Raw genomic sequence first — 23,226 nt, forward strand, 5'->3', positions numbered from 1 at the left:
CTATCTCTCCCCGTAGTATATGTTACGCTTTAAATACCACGCGAAAAAGGCATATTATAAAAATTGGCATGTGTAAGCATACACCTTACGTGTTAAAATAATTTATTTGGCCGTGCGAAAAATACATAATTACGCAAAGTTCCGTGTAGCCGGAGATTCATTGCACTTTTTTTTAACACGCTAGGTGTTTGCTGCTGTGCTTTGCTTCGAGTTTGCTATACAAGTGAGAACATACAGGGCCTGTGATGAACAACAAGAATGGTAACTCATTATTCTAGCACCGCATTAAACACGAATATGCGCAATAAATAATACGCAACTCCACATAGTGGAATTGGTGCAGCGTAAGATTTAATTTGTAGCATGATTAAAAATTCAAGAGCCATTGGGGGTACGCCTTCGGTCTAGCTTTACTACACGGAAACGTCTGTTTGTATGAAAGCTATTATTAACTAGTCGTATTTGCGATTGTTGATCTTTTTGTTTAACCCATTTACTAGCGGAATGTTTGCTGGCAAACATGACAGCTACATGACAGTTACAAGACATTACGCGTGTCACGGAAAAATAACCTTATTATGTAGTATATAAGCGGCGATAGCCTAGTTGGGAGTGGAACGGACTGCGAGTCGAATGTCCGCAGGTTCAAATCCCAAGGGCACACACCTTTGACTTTTCTAAAAAATCATATGTGTATTTTTTGTGAATTTATCGTTCGCTTTAACGGTGAAGGAAAACATCGTGAGGAAACCTGCACATCTGAGAAGTTCTCTATAGGAATTTCGAAGGTGTGTGAAGTCTACCAATCCGCACTAGGCCAGGGTGGTGGACTAAGGCCTAATCCCTCTCAGTAGTAGAGGAGGCCCGTGCTCAGCAGTGGGCAAGTATAATACAGTGCTGATATTATTATTATTATATATGTTGCATATATGTAAGGGATTAAACTTACTGCCACGATAAAAGGAAGTTTTCTGAAATAAAGACTAAAGTTACACGAAATATTAACATTTCCATCTCATGTCACATCTCAGTACGTTTAAACTTTAGAGTAAGCTGTAATTAATGTAGCCAATTTTAACGAGTCGCGTGCAAAAATTAAACTTTTACTCTTTAATTAACACGTTACACTGCTCCATGTTCCTTTATTATTACGGTTCAGTAATTCAGTTGGAAAATGCAATATTTAAATTGTCACCGGTCAGACGCGCTTGATTGCTCGCACGGTACGAAGTAATTGACGTACTTAATTATAGAATTTGCGATTTATTGCGGAATGTTTACAATTGGTAAATCGTACTACTGCATGTAATCTTAGATATTCCGGTTTCAAGTAATGTCTATGTAAATTTAAATATTTTTGAATGAATTATTTCTTGTCTAATTTGATTTAAATATCATAGATTAAATTGTATTATACTTGGTCATTGAATAAAGGCTTTATTACTATATTTAAATATAACATATACCCTCGTGAGATGAACTATTTCTTGTTGGTCAATATTATATATGTTTAGTGACTAGTTATTTGAGTAGTTAATTTTTTAACAGTTGCTAATCCTCAATGACTTTCTCGACATTACATAATGTTTTTTTTTTTTGTATTTTTGACTTCTTTTTGATAAGCTAGTGAAAGTTTGGATCCAACTTAGACCAATTCGCATGACATACACTCAGTTAGTGATTAGTATTTCTTAGGTGCCTAAACTATTAAAATTAGTTCTCGGCGTGTTCATACTACGTAAGACAGATCGAATTTATCTTCAAAGGTAACCCTGGAAACAATTAATAACTTAGTTTGGACGTAAAGCTGTTCTCAGTTCGTATGTAAGGGTGCCTAAGCCTGATTTTGTACATAATCCTATACTTATGTAATAGCAAATAGTATTAAAATAAGCCCTTGTTTAAAAACTGTATTGAAATAGGTAAAGTACCGAGGGATCCATTAATATTTAAAATATTGTAATGTGTAGTAGTGGGGATATCGCTCCATCTCATTCTTTGGCACGCATTAAATTCCCGATGACGTCACGTGCGCGTATTTCGTATCTTTTCTCTCACACACACACACACACCACACTACACTTTTCCGTTCTACCCTAAATACATTATAACTGTTGATTTTTCACCGGATTTTAATCAAACTTTCTGTGTTAGAATTTATATGAGGTAAATATATATACACTTAAAGAAAAAATGAGTCAATTACCCTATTACAGCAATTATAATAATATCACACTTGTTAGATTTTAATGTTCTTTCGCGTGTGCAACCTACGATTTTGTCTATTTTAATCCGCTTTATGCAAACTCTGTCTAAACGCAATCAAGTTTAAATCGGCATGAATGTAATATGCTGGTACTATGATTTTCATATCTGTATAGTGACCACAAAGATAAGATGTAAAACTCGTTTCACATTCTGTTATAACTGAATACGACAGTTTTCTTTGATAGAAAAACTCAACTCAAACTCATAATTATCTTTATTCAAATAGTCTTTAACAAACTCTTGAATCGTCATGAATCTATCAAAGCCAAATATCCAACTGCACATTGATTATTGAAGTGGGCATAAGGTTTTATATAAAAATCCTTTAATTAAGTAGTATGAAAATTTATTAACAAAGATCAATGAATGTTTGAGGTATCGATATTTCTGGTTTTTCACTTTCTTTTTTTATATTTATACAGTTCAGTGACAAATGATGAAGTCAGTTCAGTACCTTTTAGAAATTAGTTTGGTAGAAAATCTTAAAGTAAACCAGTTACATATCACGCTCATATCCCATAGGTGTGGACAGAGGTTATTGAGGGTACTCGTTATCCCGGGAAAATATTTATACCAAAAACCTGTTTCACCTTCTCTAACTTGTCAAATATACAAGTATATTGTTTATTAATAATTATCGTTCGCTTTAACGGTGAAAGAAAAAAGTGTTTTTTTGGTTTCATGGGGAAAGTGCTTTATGACTACCGCCCAGCCTTCGTGGGGGGCGACTGGGCGGTTATGTTGGGGTCACCATGCCTTACCATATCCGACGTTGAGCTGATTGATTTGATATAACCTACATACCTGAAAATTTTTCATAAGAATTTCTTGGGTATCTTCACTAGTCAAGCGTGGTGAACTAAGGCCAAAACCCTTTCAGTAGTAGAAGATGACCGTGCCCAGCAATGACCAGTATATAATACAGGGTAGTGTTGTTATTATTCTGCTGTTATATATTTTCTATATTGTTCGGTCACATAAAATGTATTGCTAAAATAACAAATGACGGCAACATACAATAGACATTACCTAACAGAAATCTGCGTTTCGCTCCGCAAACTGGAACTTTGCCAAATAGTGTTTGAATGTTGTTCTTCGGGAATGGTTTCCCTTGTACAGTCAGCAACAAAAGTAGCTGAAGGAATTGAAGACCGAAATAAAACAATCTTGTATTTTTTCGATATTTTTTGTTTAATTACCGACGTTTCGACGGTTTTGTAGTCTTCATGGTTACGGGTCAAAACTTCAAAGCTTTATTATTTGGGGTCCAAAGCATTTTTTTCCCAATAAGAATCATAAAGAGTTATCTCCATTTTGGACTAAAATAATTGTTTCCATTATTAACGTGTAAAGATAATTTTAGTTTGTTTATTTTACAGAAGGCCCACATAATTGTGTCGAATTTCGAGGGGTGAAACATTTCTTATTAGATAATCTGGACCGTAATCCACTTACCATCAATGCAGTGGGTCACTAAACCGAGCCCTAAAAAAATTTCGGCTGACTGTACCACAAGGTGATGACCTCACTTTAATTATAACACTGTTTTGTTGAGATCAGAATTTCTTAGTTATCGTATTACTTCTTATTAAATTATCGTTGTTCCATTTCTTTGTCGCAATCAAATGCAAATGTAAATTTCATAAAAAAACGTTAAGTAGATGTTGAGAAAATCGATAACATACAGACAGATAGAAAACGGGACTTTATTTTACAATATGTATAGATATTTAATGTAGAAAGAACATGCGATGTTATACAATACAATGGCCAACATCCAACCGCTTTTATTCCAAATTCACAATTCCTCAGCCTTATAAGCTATGTTTCACCGAACTATAAAACGGTCTAAGCATTCTTAAAAGTCTTAGCGCGTAGGGTCGTAAAAAATCTTTGGACCTCAGTGTATCGGGCGCGGGTACGACGTAAAATCTCTATAAAATTCCGTAAATGTTGGCCATAACTTTGGGCCACACTCCGGTAAATCGTTTGAGCCGTTTTGGAGGCGTTCGTGGTTTAGTGTTTATGATTTTCTTTAAAATATTAGTAATGACAGTACTTTGCTTGAAACTTGTGACATTTTCGTGGTTTATTTCGTTGCTTTGTTCTCGGTTATTTCTTTTACCTAAATTATGATGTTTGTATTGCATCATGGTTATTAGCTGTTATTTCTACTTCATTTTTTTTATAATTTACCGACTGTACGCAATATTAATTTTAATAACAATCTACCCTTAAGACTAATATGTTATTTTGAACCTAAACTTCTAATGAGACTGACAAAAATATGTCCAGTTATTTATTACTTTCTCTCTTAAGGAGAAGACATTGTTCGCGTATTCTTTTTGTTTTATATTATTTTATCATAGTACAGGAAACAAACAGTATTTAATACATACATAAATAATACAAATAACTTAATGCATAATACTAATAAAGTTTTCAACATCTAAAAAGGACAATTAGAAATATCGTCGGCAAAAAGTAGGTCTATTTTAAATGAATAGTCAATGAAAAAACTATTTTGTATTGTGGAAACTCTTGTGGTTTTGACTTTAGCAAAGTTTGTGTTGTAACATTTTTTATAGCCTATACATTCACTATAACTTTTATTGTAACAGTTTATAAAGTAACTGTACGTTACCTAAAAATTCTGCAGATGCCTCTTTCAGGCTGATTAGTAAAAAATATTTTGGACTCGTCATAACTCATTATTTAAAACACACAACATTACAAGTGAATAGCTATTTTCCATTTCTACAATGTATAAAATTCTGCTACTATAAGCTTCTAAAAATTTTGTTTGCGAAGTCAGCGTGTTGTTGCATATATTATGAGAGCTTGCTTGGTATTGGATCCGTGCCTCGATGGCACTCTAGGGCCGACCCGTGGATTTCGGTTTTACGAGCTATGGGAAAATGGAAAAGAGGTCAACGGTAAGTGGCTTTAATGTCAAAAACCACATACAAAACTAACTTACTAGAGGTTCCATACAATACTTTTATTACGACTCGACGTATCCAACCATATTGACTTGACTTGGGGCAGAGGGAATCCAAAGTGCACCGCCATCCCGCTCAGTCTTGAGCTTCGCGTTTTATTTCGCTCCAGGTCTTCCCGATGTTCTTTGCCTCTGCGATGACGGTCCGCCGCCAGGTCTACTTAGGGCGGCCAGGTTTCTGCTTTTCTTGGGGATGCCAAACATATTACAGTTCGTAAAACACATTTTTAAAGGTCAAAAGACATCCTTAATAATATTCTATATGCACCCCACACCCAACCCTGAAGGAAAGGCAGTGACGCAAGATCAAATAGATTACAACGCTTTTATAAAATTCCGTGTAGCGCAAACTAATTGACGATCAGCGATAAGGTTTAGTCAGTGGTTACTATTCATGCTTCGTTTGCAGAACTTAATCGAGGAAGAGAATGTGGGGTTAGGATTGCAGGGTTTAGTAGTAAGGCAGAATACGCACTATTTTTTCGACCATAAAGTGTATTATCGTAAATCTGAAGCAGAAATGTAACAACTCGTTTCGTTGCTGTTTTAGATGTTTCAATTATTCGTGCAAGCGTTCAACCTCTATTAGAGTACAATAACTTGTAAGTAATTATGCGTGCGGTATGCTAAATTTGATAACGGATTATTGTTAAGAAATAGCATTCCTGATTTGACTTGCGTCTATTAACACTGAATGAAAAAATAATATTAATTTGTATTTCCAACCGTATTTTTCTTTAATGGTTTAAATATACCATGTACCCGAAATATCTGTGAACTTTGCTGCCCGGTGTTGAAATGCGTTTTGTTATTGATCATCTCGACTTATAAGAGTTACGTTGGAGTTCGGGATAGTTTTGTACAGAATGTAACATATAATCAGGTAGCCTATTCCATCAACGAGGGCATATCCGTGTTTTTGCTATTACGAGCATTCTAATAAGATAACAACTTTGATATCGTGTAGTTAAAGTGTCAAAATCTTCTCTATTAAGCTACGTTACTATCAAATATATCCTTCGTCTATAACATAGTTTTTTTTTTTTCAATTATAAGGATAATAAGCAATAGTACATTATATTCTTTTACAGTTTTTTACATATATAGAGTGATAGCTAAATGTACTACCCACAACGCTATCCACGGACTACTTATAAATAATGTTTGTAGCAGTGACTTGATAATTTAATTGCAAAAAGAGGGATTCGCTCCCGTAGACGGAATAGGGCCTGACCTAACCAGGATATTTAAATTTCGAACCCAAATCACTTCAGCTTAAGAACTGCTACCACATTAGAGACCCACCAAAAGATTTGTTAGTACAAATTGACAATGATCCCCTATTTATTATTGATTCGCTCTAATGCCCTACGGTTCGCAATTACTGTAAATCTTGTACAGAACACAGCTGATGCAATTCCCTAACTAGGTATGCATGAATAATGAACCCATTGCGTAGAAACTATGCAAATACCTATCAAATGTATTATGGACTAGATTTACTTCCGAATAAGTATTTATTTGTGTAAAATATAACTCTAAAAGATTTCCGCGTGTTAATGAAAAAGACGTTTTGATTTTATTTACTTGTAGTTATCGTAAGGTTAGAGGTGTCTTAATATAAATTATTATTATAACTTACTATTTCTTTACGACATTAATTTCTTTATATGTCAAGTGGTCGAATAAAAGCTTTATTGTGTTTATAGACATCATTTTGCCAAATAATCGATATAAAATCGATAGAAATTCCGATCCTACTATTCATTTAAATGCAGAACTCAATTAACCAAGTTTCCCTGAAAGATACAGATCTTAATTAAGTCGGTTATGAATGGGCGCGAAGATTCTCAATTTAATAATAGATACGAAAACCATGCCTAAAGTTATTATCAAGGAGTTGCATTTTAATCCTACTAATATTATAAATGCGAAAGTCTGTGAGGATGGATGTATGGATGTATAGATAGATATATGTTTGTATGTATGTATGTACGTTTGTTCCTCTTTCACAAAAAACTACTGAAGATGACGTACCGTAAGATACTTTGTTTTAAATAGTTCTAAATAAAAGTCCGTGACAGTATATACCTACCTTTTATCTGGAAGCCACTATGATCAAAATAATGATTTTCTCAAAATCGACTGAACGGATTTTTAAGTAAGTATTTTCGTATGGAGATAATTAACACTGGGAAGGTTTTAGGCTTCATTCCATCCCGGGAAAATAATATAAAGTGGGGCTTTCATCCCGGAAAACTCCTTCATGCGGGAGAAGTCATGAGCAAAAGCTAGTAATAATATAAATCATTTCTTATCGAACACCTGCATTCTGCTTCTGATTAGCTTTTGTCTCTAGAGGACGAAATATATTATCACAATGGGGAAATTGTGAATTGTGGGTATTAGAAGTCTGGAATTTTCTGCCTTACTACTCAGGTCCTTGGGCGCAATATTGGGTGTCATTGTACTTTTGTTATAAATTACAATAGAATACACAAGTAGGTATACTATCTCGTAAAATTGAACTAAGAATTTACTTAAATAACTACATCTTTTAAGTATAAACGTAACGCAGCAAAATATATCTTCCAACAAAAGATATTTTTAAGAGCAAAGGGCAGATAACCGAGATCTGTCGGATTACGAACCTCACGGGGGTCGGCAAGCGCGTCAGTCAATTGCCGGCATAACCGACGGGTAGACGCGTCGCCATTTTGCGAATTTACCCGCCAAAACTTTGCGGAACGACGACATTCCGTTGGACATTTTTGAAAAAAGAATTTGTGGAAACTGGTGTTTTAAACGTGGAGATTTAAGTTTAAATAATAAAAAGAAACTTTCGAATTTGGAATACACGCTCTGTATGATTACAGCAAAAAGGTGTAATATTGAGTGCTTGTGTAGTAAAAAATATTGGAAAATAATAAAAATTATTGATTGAGAATTTATCCTAAATATTTTCTCAACATAAACGTAAAGTTTAGTACAATTTAATAGATTATAGCAAAACATTAATCTGTATACTTCTTAGCATAATGTAATAAACATAAACACGGTATACATTAAATATTCCGTTCGGAAACAATTTCAAATAATAGACACAAAACCAAAAATAATGCGTAACGATAATGATGTGTTAGCGTGCGCGGTAGTTCCACTGAAATGAACAGACTGGACAATACTTCGAAACGAGACAAAGACGACGATGACAACGAAAAAGGGAACTGTACGAAGCAAAACAAAATACTTGGTGAGTCGTCTTGAACTAGAGCTAGTTTTAAAATAAATTTATTTTACGGATTTTATCGTGGTTTTTATATTATAACTAGCTTTTGCCCGCGGCTCCGCCCGCGTTATAAAGTTTTTCAGGCTAAAGTTTTCCGTTATAAAAGTAGTAGTTTCCCAGGAGCCTATGTTCTTCCCAGGGTCTCAAACTGTCTCCATACCAAATTTCATCTTAATACGTTGGGTAGTTTTTGAGTTTAACTCGTTCAGGCAGACAGATGCAGCGGGGGACTTTGTTTTGTAATATATTTTTTAGAACTTTTTAAGAGGAACAATCCCGTCATACGTCATTGTTGCATAACTTTAACCGTTTACGCAGCGCACGCAACGGAAGCTCTGAAAACTAATAATTTTCCCCCGTTTTTGAAACATGTTTCGTTACTGCTCCGCTCCTATTAGTCATAGCGTGATGATATATAGCCTATAGTGCTCCACAAATAAAGGGCTATCCAACACAAAACATTTTTTTCAGTTCAAACCGGTAGTTCCTGAGATTAGCCATTACTGCTCCGCTCCTATTGGTCATAGCGTGATGATATATAACTTTGAAGCACTCTACAAACAAAGGACTATTCAACACAGAAATATTTTTTCAGTTCGAATCGGTAGTTCCTGAGATTAGCCATTACTGCTCCGCTCCCATTGGGTATAGCGTGATGATATATAGCCTATAGCACTCCACGAACAAAGGGCTATCCAACGCCAAAAAAAAAATCAGTTTGGACCGGTAGTTCCTGAGATTAGCCATTACTGCTCTGCTCCTATTGGGTATAGCGTGATGATATATAGCCTATAGCACTCCACGAATAAAGGGCTATCCAGCGCAAAAAGAATTTTTCAGTTTGGACCGCTAATTCCTGAGATTACCCATTACTGCTCCGCTCCTATTAGGTATAGAGTGATGATATATAGCCTATAGCACTCCACGAACAAAGGGCTATCCAACGCAAAAAGAATTTTTCAGTTTGGACCGGTAGTTCCTGAGATTAGCGCGTTCAAACAAACAAACGAACTCTTCAGCTTTATATAATAGTATATAGATTTAAATTAGAGTGTGAATATTTATAAAAACGTTTTTATATTCTTCTAACATTCGCGTAAACATAAGAAATCATTATACGAGGTAGTTTTGTATGCAACATGAATTTTACTGTTTTCGCAAAGACGTACTATGATTTTTTTTTTAAATGTACGGTCACAGCATATGAGCCCCGTTGCATCTGATGGTAAATGGAGTGGAGTCCAGAAGTCGGATAGAGTGTCTGACTAGAAATGATTATTGCCCGCCAGTCTACATAACTATGTCAGCTAATGTGGTGGGTACGCGGTATTTTCGTTTGCAGCATGACTTACTGTTTCACTGACGCTGTACTATTATCGTAGAAAATGTGGTGAAGTGGCGGATTTAGCAATGCATTTGATACGGCTAGTATTATTGTCAGAAGCCTAACCTACTGGTAAAGACCATTAATATCGCTTACCACCAATAAAGCGTCTTGCTAGTTTCTTCATTAATCAATTGAAACCATTTCTTTCTCTTAAAGATTGGGAATTTACCCCCAATTCCTTAGTACTGATGTTCAGGGCAACGGTATCAACTTACCAATACGTGATATTTATTGTTGTAACTTATCTTCCACTAAAATAAAACCCGGACAAACAACACATTTCCTAATATTGGCCTAAGTAGAATGATTGACTCGATGATGTAGTCGTTTTGCAAACTTAATATCAGCCCAGAGGCTAGAATTTGTGATATGGCAATAGGCTCGCCCCCTAACACATCATAGCCGGAAAAGGCTGGTGCCTAGTTGCACGTCTACCTATCCCTTCAAGTATAAAGGCGTGATATCCGAATGTGTGGGTCTATGTAAAGCCATGAATCGCATTGTAAAATTAGCTAAAATAAGATATTTATCCATAATGTTTCCTAACAATTGTCTACAGAGTCTATTTAATTGAATGAACTTCTGTGAATTGCACTGCCGGATTGAGGGCACTTTGCTTTGTCGGCAGAATGTTTGTTGTCAAGCGAGAATGTGTTATGAAATATGTTAGAAATGCTAAGTAGATGGATGATAACTACTGTTGCAGTTAGCCTTGTAGTATTGTAACCAGTGTAACTACTGGACATAATAAGACTTAGCATCTCATGTCTCAGGATGGCGAGCGCAGTGGAATACCAAACAATACTTAGTAATTCAAGTGTTGGATGGTGTTTTTACTGTTTATGGTTCGTATCGCTTACCATTAGGCGAACGGAAAACTCGTCTGGTCGTTCAAAGCATTAAAAATAAAGTTGAAACACAAGATAACGACAGTTTTGACTATAGTATTACTGTGTCAAATACACTGACATTAGTATACCAGTGTATTTGATACTACTGTGTCGCAGAAAATGAAATCTTTGCTGTTGCGTTTTACACTCCCGATCCGATCAAACATAATTTTTTCCTCTTCTTCTTACTATTTGTTTCTTGAAATACGGTATATGTTGACAATATTTTATGAAGAGAAAAAAACATTCTTTACCTTTATCTATAATATAAATATGTCTCACTAAATTAATATAATTAAACTTAAGTTCTAAATTCTATCTTAATAAATAAGGCTAGTTTCAAAAGTGTGACTCTATAGTATATTGCAAAGCTTATAGGGAACCTCATCGTAAGCTATAGTGGCGAAAATAAACATAATTTAATGATTTTTAAAATTAAACTATATTTCGGATTTTGTCACGGTTTTAATATTTAAGTTAGTCCCCCCCGTGACCATGAAGGCTGCAAAGTCTTCGAAACGTCGGGAGAAAACTAAAATATTGAAACCGCGACAAAATCGGAAAAAAAAATTAATTTAAAATTCTAATATGCGCGTAAACATAAGGAAATCTTAATGATTTTTGTTTTTAATTAAAGGAACTAAATGTCGGAATATCAGAAAGAGAATGATCACGTTCAAGAGCTTAAATTCTAGTCCGTACTCAAATTGGCATAAGTTAGTACACTCTGCTTCAGAATGTATAACCAGATAAAGAGCAAATATATGAATTACAAAGTCATTTAGAACGTCTTCCTGTTTACATTGTTTTGGGGCTCACCGTACATCGAAGGCAATTAGATAGACAAATGTTGTGAAGCGAAAATAAATATCGAAATATGACGAAATTAAAAGGAATAAGGACTATTCTACTATATTTTTTAACACAGATAGTAGAAATAAAACAGTGGATCGGTCAAATATTATTAAACATAAAACCCCTAATAAGTAGAAAAGTAAATGTGTTCTTATGTTGTTTAACTTTATTATTACTTAGTAATATTTTAGTCCAAGGGTCGTCGAGTCGAGGGGCCGGACCTCGGACCAGAGAATACTTATATGTATGAAAATACTTTAAAGGTATCCTCCCTCTGACCCTTGTTTTTTCGTCGGGAGTTAAAAAAATAAATGATCAAAACTCGTAAAATCAACGCGACAGCAATATTTCATACATCGATATATATGTACTACATTTTAGATCTGGCGTTCCGTACACTCATTGTGTTTAATTCGACTGTACTGCAACCCGTACATTTGTCTTTAATATGATTTCAACATTGACAGCGTGTGGTTATAAAGTTTAGTTGCCATCTTAGTTCAGATTTTGAACAAATAGTTTATGTGGACGTTCGTGTCTATCGAATATATGTCAACGATTTTATACGACCTATAAATTGAATCAAAACACCTAACTGTCATTAGTATAGCACTAAAATTTTTCATGATGGACGTCGTAAATATTTCTGATTGTATGGCGCTGCTCAGCCAAGCATTGCAAGTATCGCAAAATAGTCTGTGGACCAGAGTGAAAAACGAACAAGGAAGCTGATATATTTTTCAATATTGCATAGGATTCTGTAGTACTTATGTACTTATTTGACTTATCTCGGTTAATAGGGACATGATAATACATTCGCCCCTATCATATCATAGGACGGAAAGCACATGGCGAAAAATGGGTACAGTCAAGAAGCTCTATTCCGTCTACGAAAGCATATCCTTCTTTTTGCAATTACGAGCGGTCTAAACAAAGTACAACTTTGATAGCCGTATAAGTAATATAGTCAAAAAATTCTCTATTTATCTATATGGTTAATATAGTTATCCTTCGATAAGAACAGCCGTATTTGCAAAAAGGGCTTCCCCCCCGGAGACAGAATAATGCCCCCTGACTATACACTTGTTGCAACTCCAACCTACCTTGTGCGCTTGGTTCTCACACCAAATGCACGCCCATCCATGGGGGGACACTTGTCGCGGTCCTAGGTACACAGTGCAGTGTGTATATCTCTTGGTTGGATAACACATTGAGGCCTATAACGGACCATGAACATTTCCTCTCCCACTTCACTTCGCCCATCCTATTATTTTCACCTTCCTTCCTTTGCGCCTTCGCTTCCCCCCCTATTTCTCCTCTTCCTCTCTTCCTCCAGGGCCCTGCAGCTGTTAAGCCGGGGGATTTGTAGTGTACCGTTGCTTGTTTGCCCCGGTTGTGCTGCGGGGTCTGTATTTGAGAAAAAAAAGTCTAACCTACCCTTTTAGAGATAAAGGCGTGATGTGTGTATTTGAAAAAAATTTAAGGCAAGGTGTAGGCCACTAGGAATCCTTTTATGTAAACATTCTCGTGTTATAAACATGTTGAATGTATTAGTACGTAGGAATTTTAAAGTGTTTTTTCACTAAGAAATGTGTAATCTTTTTGTTGTTGAAATTTCACGCTTTAATCATTAGTAAGGAAAATAGAAATTGCAGTCGTATAGCTAAATTATTTGGCATCTTTTTTCAGTCAGTTAATAATTTATTTGATAATAAACTTTTATTTAACAATTTATATTACAACACGAATATGATATTCGTCAGGTATTTTATTATATGGCTAACTAGTAACGCATTAGTTGGACTGTTTGTACGAATACTAATTAATTACATCGACCAAATTGATTACATTAATCGCCCTAAGTGATTGGGGATTGGAATCGCTTGTGATGGTTTTGATTTTGAATAATCGAGTGATTTGACTGTAGGATCCATTGATAATTACTTGCTAGCTATATGGTGGCAATATTAAATCTCTTCGATTTTGTACTTTAACTTTATTGACATACGAAAGTATTTTCAAAGGAAGCAAATATCTCGATTCTATGAACAAACCTATGGGTAAAATATTATATAATCAATATCATCTCCGTCGTAAATATTTAACTCTGAAAATTATTGGAGATCGCAATCAATACCTGGTGGTAGAATATATTTTATATCCGCCCGCTATGCGACCACTGTTGACCGTACACAAGGTTTAAAATCCGCCATAGTTGCCCACGTAATTGTGTCGCGTTCCGGGATCAGCGTGTGTATATCTGGTTCCAACAGCCGCTATAATTGTCGACTGTCGAGGGGTAATCATATCTCGTCAGTCGACAATCTATTGGATCCCACTTCACTTAGCATGAATTGCAGTGTAGTTACTTAGCAATAGCCGTATGAAAATGCCGTCGAGATTTTCTTGGATCGCACTTCACTTACCATCACATACAGTGGAGTCTCTTTCCTATATCCGTATAACAAAATACCGTATCGGTCTCAATGCGGTGAAAGATGTCACAATAAAAGAATAAAAAAGTTATCATGTAAATAATTTAAAATGAAAATGAAATTGAACTCTTTAACAAAGGCTCTTCGCGATTCAAATTTGCATTACTTTATTGGCCGCTTTTAGTACAAAAAGAGTGTTCGTAGTGTCCTTTGTGTTTCATCTGTCAGAAATTAACTAGGGCAGATAACATAATGGAATTCTTCCATCCGTTTAATTTTTTCTCCTTCTTTGATGCTGCTAGATGAATAATGGACTGCGATGAATTCTATGTTTTATTGTACTAGGACATTAAAAATAGAACACTATGTTTGAAAAAGTTCCTCTAACTCTCTTTAGTTTTATTGATATCCATGACGAAAATTCTTTCACTTCCACACACACACACACACAACTTCACGCATTTATCCCCGAAGGGGTATGCAGAGGCGCAACCAGGGCACCCACTTTTCGCCAAGTACGTTGCGTCCCCTGATGTGATAGGGAGCGAGCCTATCGCCATATAGGGCACACATTCCAGACTCCGGGCTAATACTGAGCAGTTTATGTCTATTTAATTTATAATTTAGCAAGAAATTCTTCACAGAATATATTCCTTCATGTATTTTTTCCACGAAACGTTGTTAAGGAAAAATAACTTACAATACTTCAAGATATTATAATACTAATAAAAGTGTGGAAATATCTTTCTTGGAATTGGAATTCGAAGAAGTCAGTAAGACTAGTTATTAAAGTGGCGATCAGACGAGCTTCAAACTTCCAGCTAAATTCAGTGTCTTAGAGGAATGTTTGTATTAGATCCTGGAAAGAAAAGTTGTTAAGGTGGTAGCTCAAGGTCCATTTTCATACATTTTGTTTCGGCTTTAATCTGGGTAACTAAACAAGTATTGGCAAGTAAAGAATTTAAATTCACGTCTAGTTAGTGATTAGTTCTCGCAGTTGAAAGAAAAACGTAAAAATAATTAGTAATCATGGATATTTCGGCCTTTAAAATTTAATATGACGAAATTTTAAAGGCAGAAATATCCATGATTATTCTTATTTGATTGGCTTACAGAATACCATTCCACGCACATTTCTCGAAGATAACATAATAATCATAATCTTACATGATTATGATTATTATGTTATCTTCGAGAAATGTGCGTGGAATGGTATTCTGTAAGCCAAATTTCTATAGTCCTAAACATGATGCGTTGTATTACGTGCTTGTTACACACTGTCAAAATAACGTGCGGGATAGAGAATAAGGCCCCTGGTAAATCAATTCAAATATACATCTTTTTGATTTTGGAACACACTCTGGTGAGATGTAATTTTAAAATAAGAATGCATTTCGAACCATTATTTTTTGTTGCATCTATATTCGTTAGGATAAGTTTTAAGGTTTAAAAAATGCCTAAAGGCGAAGGAAGTTATTGCAGTAGACAAGCTTTTATATGTCTAATAATATTTTGTAAAGTTGTTCAACTTATTGGAACGTGGCCTACTTTTATTCATTTTTTTATTTCCCAAAAAATATTTTTATATAACAAGGTTTTGGTCTTCTGGAATTCAAAAAAGGTTTACCTGTATTATGGGTGACAGTGTTCCTCTACAAGTATAATCTCAAAATATTTTTGAACCAATAGGCTTAAATATAATTTGAGATTCATATCTATATGAATAACAACAATACGTATTTACACATAACATTTTTTCTCGAGATATTAAATAACATTAAGGATTTTTAATATAAAATTAATCCATTTAAAACCATAACAATAAAAATGTACTCAGAATATTATTAAATCGCATCTCTTAACGTCGCATAGCTTCAATACAGTAAGACATAACGTCTACAGCACTGAAAGCTATTTTTCATGGATTGCCGACTTTACTGTTGTCATAACCTCGTAATATACGGCAGTTTACCGTTCAGCAATATAAGCTCTCCTGTTTTATTGACGTATTCACTGTTTTACGATTATTTGTGTTTGCCATCGCAATAATTATTGATTTTATAAGAATTATGAGTTTAGTGCTGTTATTTTTACGAATAAATTGATATAGTTAAATGTGGATATGGTAATTGCTTTTGAATGGTATATTTTAAAGAAACAAAGTCTAATGGAATATTCATATATTGAGTTAGGTTTACGGTATCCTATAATTTTCAATAATATTTAAAATATTGTTTATTTTTGTTACGGCGAAATGACTGTACTACATCAGAAGGAACATTATAAATTATAAATATAGTGTAATTGAAATAGAATAATTTCTACCTACGAAGATATAACGTTCTTTGATGGTCGGGATATTAATGATGTTTTTTGACAACATTTTAATTGATTGCATTTTTCATAACTGAAACCCTTCTTCCAGAATTGGACCTGGACTACCTGGAACGCGGAGGTGGTGGGACTCTGACAGTGGGCGGGGCTCCCAGCGTGGAGCCAAGTCCGGACAGCCTGGACCTCGTCAAAGTGGTGCTACTGGGAGCCCCAGCTGTGGGCAAGACCAGTATTATACAGGTATAAACTATTAAAGTAAATGCAAGCTGAGCTTAAATAGATAAAATCGTAATCTTTTACGTATATTCTATAGACACAAGCGTCTATATAAACTATTTGTTCAAAATCTGAACTAAAATGGCAACCAAAACGTCACTGCTATAACCTATTTATTCACTTGTAAAACAAATTATTTTACTTATTTGACTAATCTTTTTTATTCACATCCAGGTTTGCACTTAGACTCGCGTTTTTATATTATGAGCGCCACTGCGTGCACAACCACAAGCATCAATATTGACATCATACTAAAATCAGTTTGAATGGATTACAGTTCAATTCAGTTTGAACACAGTGAATGTTCGAAACGCCAAATCTAGTACGAAGTACATGTATATATCGATAATCGTAATAATATCTTAATGAGATAAAATGAACATACTCACATAAATGTATAAGCCAATAAAATATAATACAAAAGTTAGGTTCTAATCAGCTTTGCCACCAAATAAATGGTAATAAAATTTATACTATCCACATACCCTGTTTAATACAAACAAAATTAAATTTGATTGATATAGTGAAACAGATTTCTAATCTACGTCCTTCTATCTAGTTGGCGGACTAAGACCTAGACCCTCTCAATAACGTGGCGACGCTGGCTTGGTGACGGTCGGCAAACTTTCATACACCCTCAAAATTCTTAGAGAATTGATGTTTTCATTCACCGTTAAAGAAAGCGATAATTCACAAAGCATACACACTTAACAGTATAGCGGCGATAGCCTAGTTGGGTGTGGACTGGACTGCCGAGACGGATGTCCGCAGGTTCGAATCCCAAAGGCACACACATCTAACTTTTCTAACAATTAATTGTGCATTCCTTGTGAATTATCGCTTGCTTTAACGGTGATGGAAAACATCGCGAGGAAACCTGCATACCTGAGAAATTCACTATAGAAATTTTGAGGGTGTGTGAAGTCAACCAACGCACTAGGCCAGCGTGGTGGAATAGGGCCTAATTTCTTTTAGTAGTAGAGCAGGACCGTGCCCAGCTATGGAACAGTATATAATACAGAGCTGATATTATTAATATTATTATACTCACTTGAGAAAAGTCAGAGGTGCGTGCCCTTGGGTTTTGAACCTGCGGACATTCGTCTCAGCAGACCGTTCGACACCCAAATAGGCTATAGCCGCTTCTTATTATATAATATTATACTGTTATATATTATACTGGTAATCCTATAATAAATCTGCGGGATATCAGGTTGGAGAGCAAGTATTTATTTCTAGACACGTATTGGCAATCATCGAATCTAGGCTACTGAAAGATGTAGGCTAATAATTACTGATCTCAATCTAAGTAGGGCAACGTATTTGTATTTCATATGATTAAATGCATATCGGTTGTTAGCTTCTGTTAGTCAGTATATCTTATCCATAAAGGTTTATGTTTGAATTGATAAATTGATATTGTAGTATTCAATTATTTTTTCTACTTTATACAATTCTTATTTTCTATGCAAATAATTTGCTGTCGGGCTGCGTCCGCTTGAAATACTTTTCCGGGATTATTTCCCCGGGATAAAAAGTAGCCTATAGCATTCAGGAGTAATGTAGCTTCCTATTAGTGCAAACCTCTACAAACTCTTTTCAGTAGTTCCGGAAATAGCTTACTTACTTTTAATCCAGGAAAAATATAAAACGGGACTTTTATCCCGGAAAAACTTTATCACGCAGGCGGAGCTGCGAGCAAAAGCTAGAATCAATATGAAAATGCTCGAAAACGTTAATAATATGACAAAATAATTACCAACAGATAAAGTAATCAATTCGAAGAGGCAAGTAACAAAGCGAAATTTTGTCTCAGTTGTCTGGCGGTAATGTTGAATCGGTTAGCGGGTAATTGCGCCGTGAATCTTTAAACTTTATGAGCGAATGCATGTGCCAGGGAGGAAAGTTTACTGTGGTCAAACTGATGAACTACTGCCAAGTTGGATTGGTCTCTTTTGTAATATGTTTGTGGTTTATGAATTTTTTACTGTAATTTATTTTAGAGGCAGTTTCTTTATGCACTGTTAAAGTATTAGAAAGTGTATAGGGTAAGAATTGGAAAATAATAAACTGTGTTAAGTCAAAGCCAGAAGAGCTGGCACACAACACAAACGTCATAATTTTTTTTTAATTTATCCTAAGTTTGGTTGTTGCCGTCGGTGGAAAAAATGATCGTGATGTGACTGTGATGATGATGAATGAACGTTAAAATTTATTTACAAGCATATACTTAGGTGTGGGCAAATAATATTTGAAATTGGACACTTAGGACTGCATTTATAAATCAATCTTACTTTTGAGTAGGATCTCAAGTAGATATTTAATGTATTAAATTCCTTCATAAATAAAGATTAACTCAAACTGTCATTTGAGAGCGTGTGCTTAGTTCAGCCGGCGCTTACATAAACAAATCTCAGCTGTTAAATCTTTATAATAATTTGAGCTGATCTTAATATGGGTTTGTTAAAGGGGTTTAAGCTGGCGATCTTAATTTGCCAGCGTCTCAACTGATATCGCGCTTGAGAGCGTAACTGAGTCGCCTCTTTAATACGGTCCTAAGATAAAAAATGTAGAATTTAACAGTTTGCATTCTCGGCATCTAGTTGTTACAAAGAAAATGAACATCTCACTAAGTCTACTTAAGATTAATCTTACCTACTACGACCTTTACTCACGGTATACTGCGTCTCATGTTAATAAAAATGCTAACACACCTCCATTTTCATAATAAAAGGTGTGTAAAAATGGCGCGTTCAAGCTACAACCCTGAATAATCTACGTAATGCAAAAAAGGTAAACCAGACGTCATAAATGTTATATATGATAATAACAATACACTTAATACACGTACACTGCAAATGAGTTGGTTAATATTATTACGTAGCGTATTGCCTCCGCAGTACGATTATCGCGCTAAGGTTTTCGGTTCAAAACCCGGGCGATCAATGTGATATCGAGTTTTCTGCTTAATGTTCGTCTGGCGACTGGAATTTGAGCTCGATATGGCGATAGGCTCGCCCCGTATCACGTCATGGAACGAAAAACACGCGGTTAAAAATGATTGCATCAATTACGCCTCTGCGTACCCCTTTGGGGATAAAAGACATGTTTGACAAATAATTATTTCAAACAGAAACCTATATGGATGTGATTAACTGACTAACCAAAGCTTAAATCTTATATGAGATTAAACAAGTCAAAAGCAATAAGTGAATTGGGCGTGATATTCCTCTACCTGTCCTGGAAAAGGAAAAATGGCGTGATGGTTACGTAATATCATTACCACATTTCATTTATAATATAGATGGCAGGTTGCCGCATGCGGTTTTAATCAGCAAATACGTCCGCATGAGGATTATGATATCGATAGAGACTGCATTGCAAACATGGTGTGTCTATATTGTTAGGAACTGTAGCGATTTTGATTAAAATAAAAGAATTATCACGGACTACAGAAATACTTTCACTAAAAATGATTTCTTATGTTTACGCGATTGTTAGACATTAAAATTAAACTATTTTTCGGATTTAATCGCGGTTTTTATATTTTAATTTTCTCCCGATGTTTCGAAGACTGCAGCGTTCGTGGTTATGGGGGGACTGAGATGTTGGTCACCCGCAAAGTCAAAGTTACAATATCTACCTGGATTACAATTATACAACTTTTTAAATTTTTTGCTGTTGGTGGTCCGATCTGCGTAGAATGAGCTCACAGTGTTTTAAAGTCTGGCAGCCGGTCTTTTGGATTCTGATTTAATTAAATGTAGGACTGGATCCCAGGCTTGTGCAAGCTCCCAACCATCTTCCCTATTGAAATTCGAATGTTTTTTAATTTCAATAGCCTCGCTAATCATCCTACGCAGAAATCCGTGTTCTTTGGCAAGGATTTGTGGCTTGTCTAGTCGCATATAATGATATACTTTCATTATACTATTACTATAGATTCATTAATATTTCACAAACCAACCGATTTATCATGACCAACTGCTTCGGTCTGTCAAACGCTCAGTGTTTTTATAGCAAAAGTACAAATATCCTCACAAGCATGTTTTTATCCCAACAATATTATTGATATTGAAATTGCATTATTTGTATTTTATTACAAATGTAGGCAATGATTTGGTATTTTGTGTAAATCGAATGGTATAACTGTTATTAAGTATAATCACAACAGCCATGAAAATGACACTTGATTTATTGGCATACATAGTAGTACATATATATCGATGCGAACATGGCTTTTGACATAGCATTACTAAAATAAAACCATATACTTGTATTCTTGATAACATTACTTTACCATAAGTTTTTGTAACCACAAATGTAAAATCAATAAGTAAGTTTCTAACAAAATAAATATGTATATAAAGATATGTCAGAAAATATTTGTTATTCATGGATGATTTTTAGCACTATATTAGCAGAGGTAAAAAGATTCGTTTCATTTAGTATCTCAATGAACAAGTAGCATTGTATAATATGTACCAGTAAATGAGAAATGGAATAGTTTAAATTCTTTTGGAAATTTGTACTAAATGGAGTGGCTACATTAAGTGCAAAAACTTTAAATCGATTTTTATGGGAGAAAATATAAAAACATGGGTTTCTTTGTACATAAACGTGTTTATTGGAACGCATTCTAATATTAAACTAATCCAGTTTGGAAGGGCAAACCCTAAATAGATTTTATTCACAGCCATTCACCCCGCACTTCCAGCTGAGCGCACTTAGCTTCAATTTTAGCACAAAACAGTTTTTGGAAAAGTTTACCCACCTTTTTACGTGCGGTTTTATACTTGGATCGGAGTGCTTGTTCGTAGAATGCGGGGTAAAAGGATTTCTTTGTACAAAAATGCTATGAAAATCTGTAGAAGTTCTTTTGGTGCTGTAGATCAAAGACACAATAAATTTCGCTCTAATGCCGTTGGTTATGGTTTTGTAGCTTTTATTAAATATAGAGCAACGTGCAATCAAATGACTTCTTGTTTACTGCTTACTTACAAAAATCGATTTCATCTATAAGTTATGGAATAGTTTTGCGTTTTGACGTTAATTCTCATTGTTGTTAGACATTTATTAGAGTTATGCCTTATTATTATAATCGCCTTAATATTTCAGAACCAAAGAAGAAACTAAATTTTTCATATTTTTCTAATACAATAAAAGTAGAATGGTCGAACTCAACGCTTTACACATTCCCTATTAATTTAATAGTCAATCTTTAGAGTAATGAATAGATCAAACAACGTTGGTCGCATTAAAGAAACAGACAGAAAAGGATATAAAAATAGTATTCATGTAAGTAATAATTCGTGATTTTAAAATGGAAACAATTACTTATATACATTCAATTTTCTGCAGTAGATATAGTAGATAGTAATCAGCTGTCCAGCACACTTGGAAGATATTCGCATATAATATATACTTAACAAGTTAATTTCATAACCCCGCTCTCATTGTCATTACATGGCTCGTCAACTGAGGGGTTTAGGGCAGTACTATTAGTGGAAGGAGACTCTTGGCAAATTTAATCTGCCATTCTGCCAGGCCCCTATATTACAGCCCTCGTGCTTAGGTAGCACCTGGAATAAATTTCATGTACATAATTTTCCTCTTATTCATAGACGTTATTTATCTAAGGATTGAGCATTACTGTGATAACAAGTCTGTTTCTCAGCTTTGTTTATCTGACGGCTTGTTGTTTGTTTAGCTTTGTTTATCAGACAGCCAACTAGATTCAAGTTGTATCTTAATATTAGCCATTCACAACGGCCCTATGTCTACGCACTGCGAAGGCTGCCATGCCGTCAGCATTGAGAAACAGACTTGTTATCACAGCAATGCTCCGTTCTTAGATAAAAAACGTACCTATATGAATAAAGGGTTAAGTGTTTAATAAATTTAATTTAGAAAATTTGTAACATAATAGGTTCGATTAATATACCTAAACCTAAATTAAAATAAACCTTAATGGAGTTTTGTGTTATGATTTTGTTAATTTTATTTATACGTGCATGCACCCATCACCCTTAGCCTGGCCAGCATAAAAAAGGAAAATACATCAATACGTATACAGTCTTGTTTCCTGTGTATTGTTTTAACATATTTGTATTTATTTGAACGAGTTTTTATATAATATGATGTAATAACATTAACCTAACGGAGGATAATGGAATATTCAATTGTTATCTCTTAATTTGTGGCCTAATAAGATTAAGGAGAAAGGGTCTACACTGTCAATAATATAACCTAAAATTATGAAGATACTACAATATCTACTTCAATACTCCATTATCATTACACAGGGCCTCAACTTGGGTTTTAGGAAGACACAACGATTACTGAACGGGCTCCGTTAGAAAATTTAATCAGCCATAAATTTCCTACCTCGGTTATAGCAGATCCTTCGTGTTTTAGCTAGTATCTTGATTATAATAACTTTAAAAATATAGGTATTTAAGCTGCACGTTCCTGTAAAATGTTAGCAAAAC

The 23,226-nt window shown here is 34.7% G+C and overlaps 1 protein-coding gene across 2 annotated transcripts in view; it reads left to right on the top strand.

The window, feature by feature from the left end:
* The window catches only part of LOC115443286 (ras-like protein family member 10B), a 68,763-nt gene that overhangs the window by 37,761 nt on the left and 7,776 nt on the right, over nucleotides 1-23,226 (top strand). Inside the window, exons 1-2 of one of the 2 annotated variants that reach the window (XM_030168638.2) lie at nucleotides 7,921-8,522; nucleotides 16,551-16,699. In XM_030168638.2, the coding sequence (XP_030024498.1) occupies nucleotides 8,435-8,522; nucleotides 16,551-16,699 (237 nt within the window). In that variant the 5' untranslated portion in view covers nucleotides 7,921-8,434. Of the gene's footprint in view, nucleotides 1-7,920; nucleotides 8,523-16,550; nucleotides 16,700-23,226 lie in introns of those variants that run through there. The other variant, XM_030168640.1, reaches the window with a different exon arrangement.

Source organism: Manduca sexta, chromosome 9, assembly GCF_014839805.1.
Source record: "Manduca sexta isolate Smith_Timp_Sample1 chromosome 9, JHU_Msex_v1.0, whole genome shotgun sequence".
Taxonomy (NCBI): Eukaryota; Metazoa; Arthropoda; class Insecta; order Lepidoptera; family Sphingidae; genus Manduca; species Manduca sexta.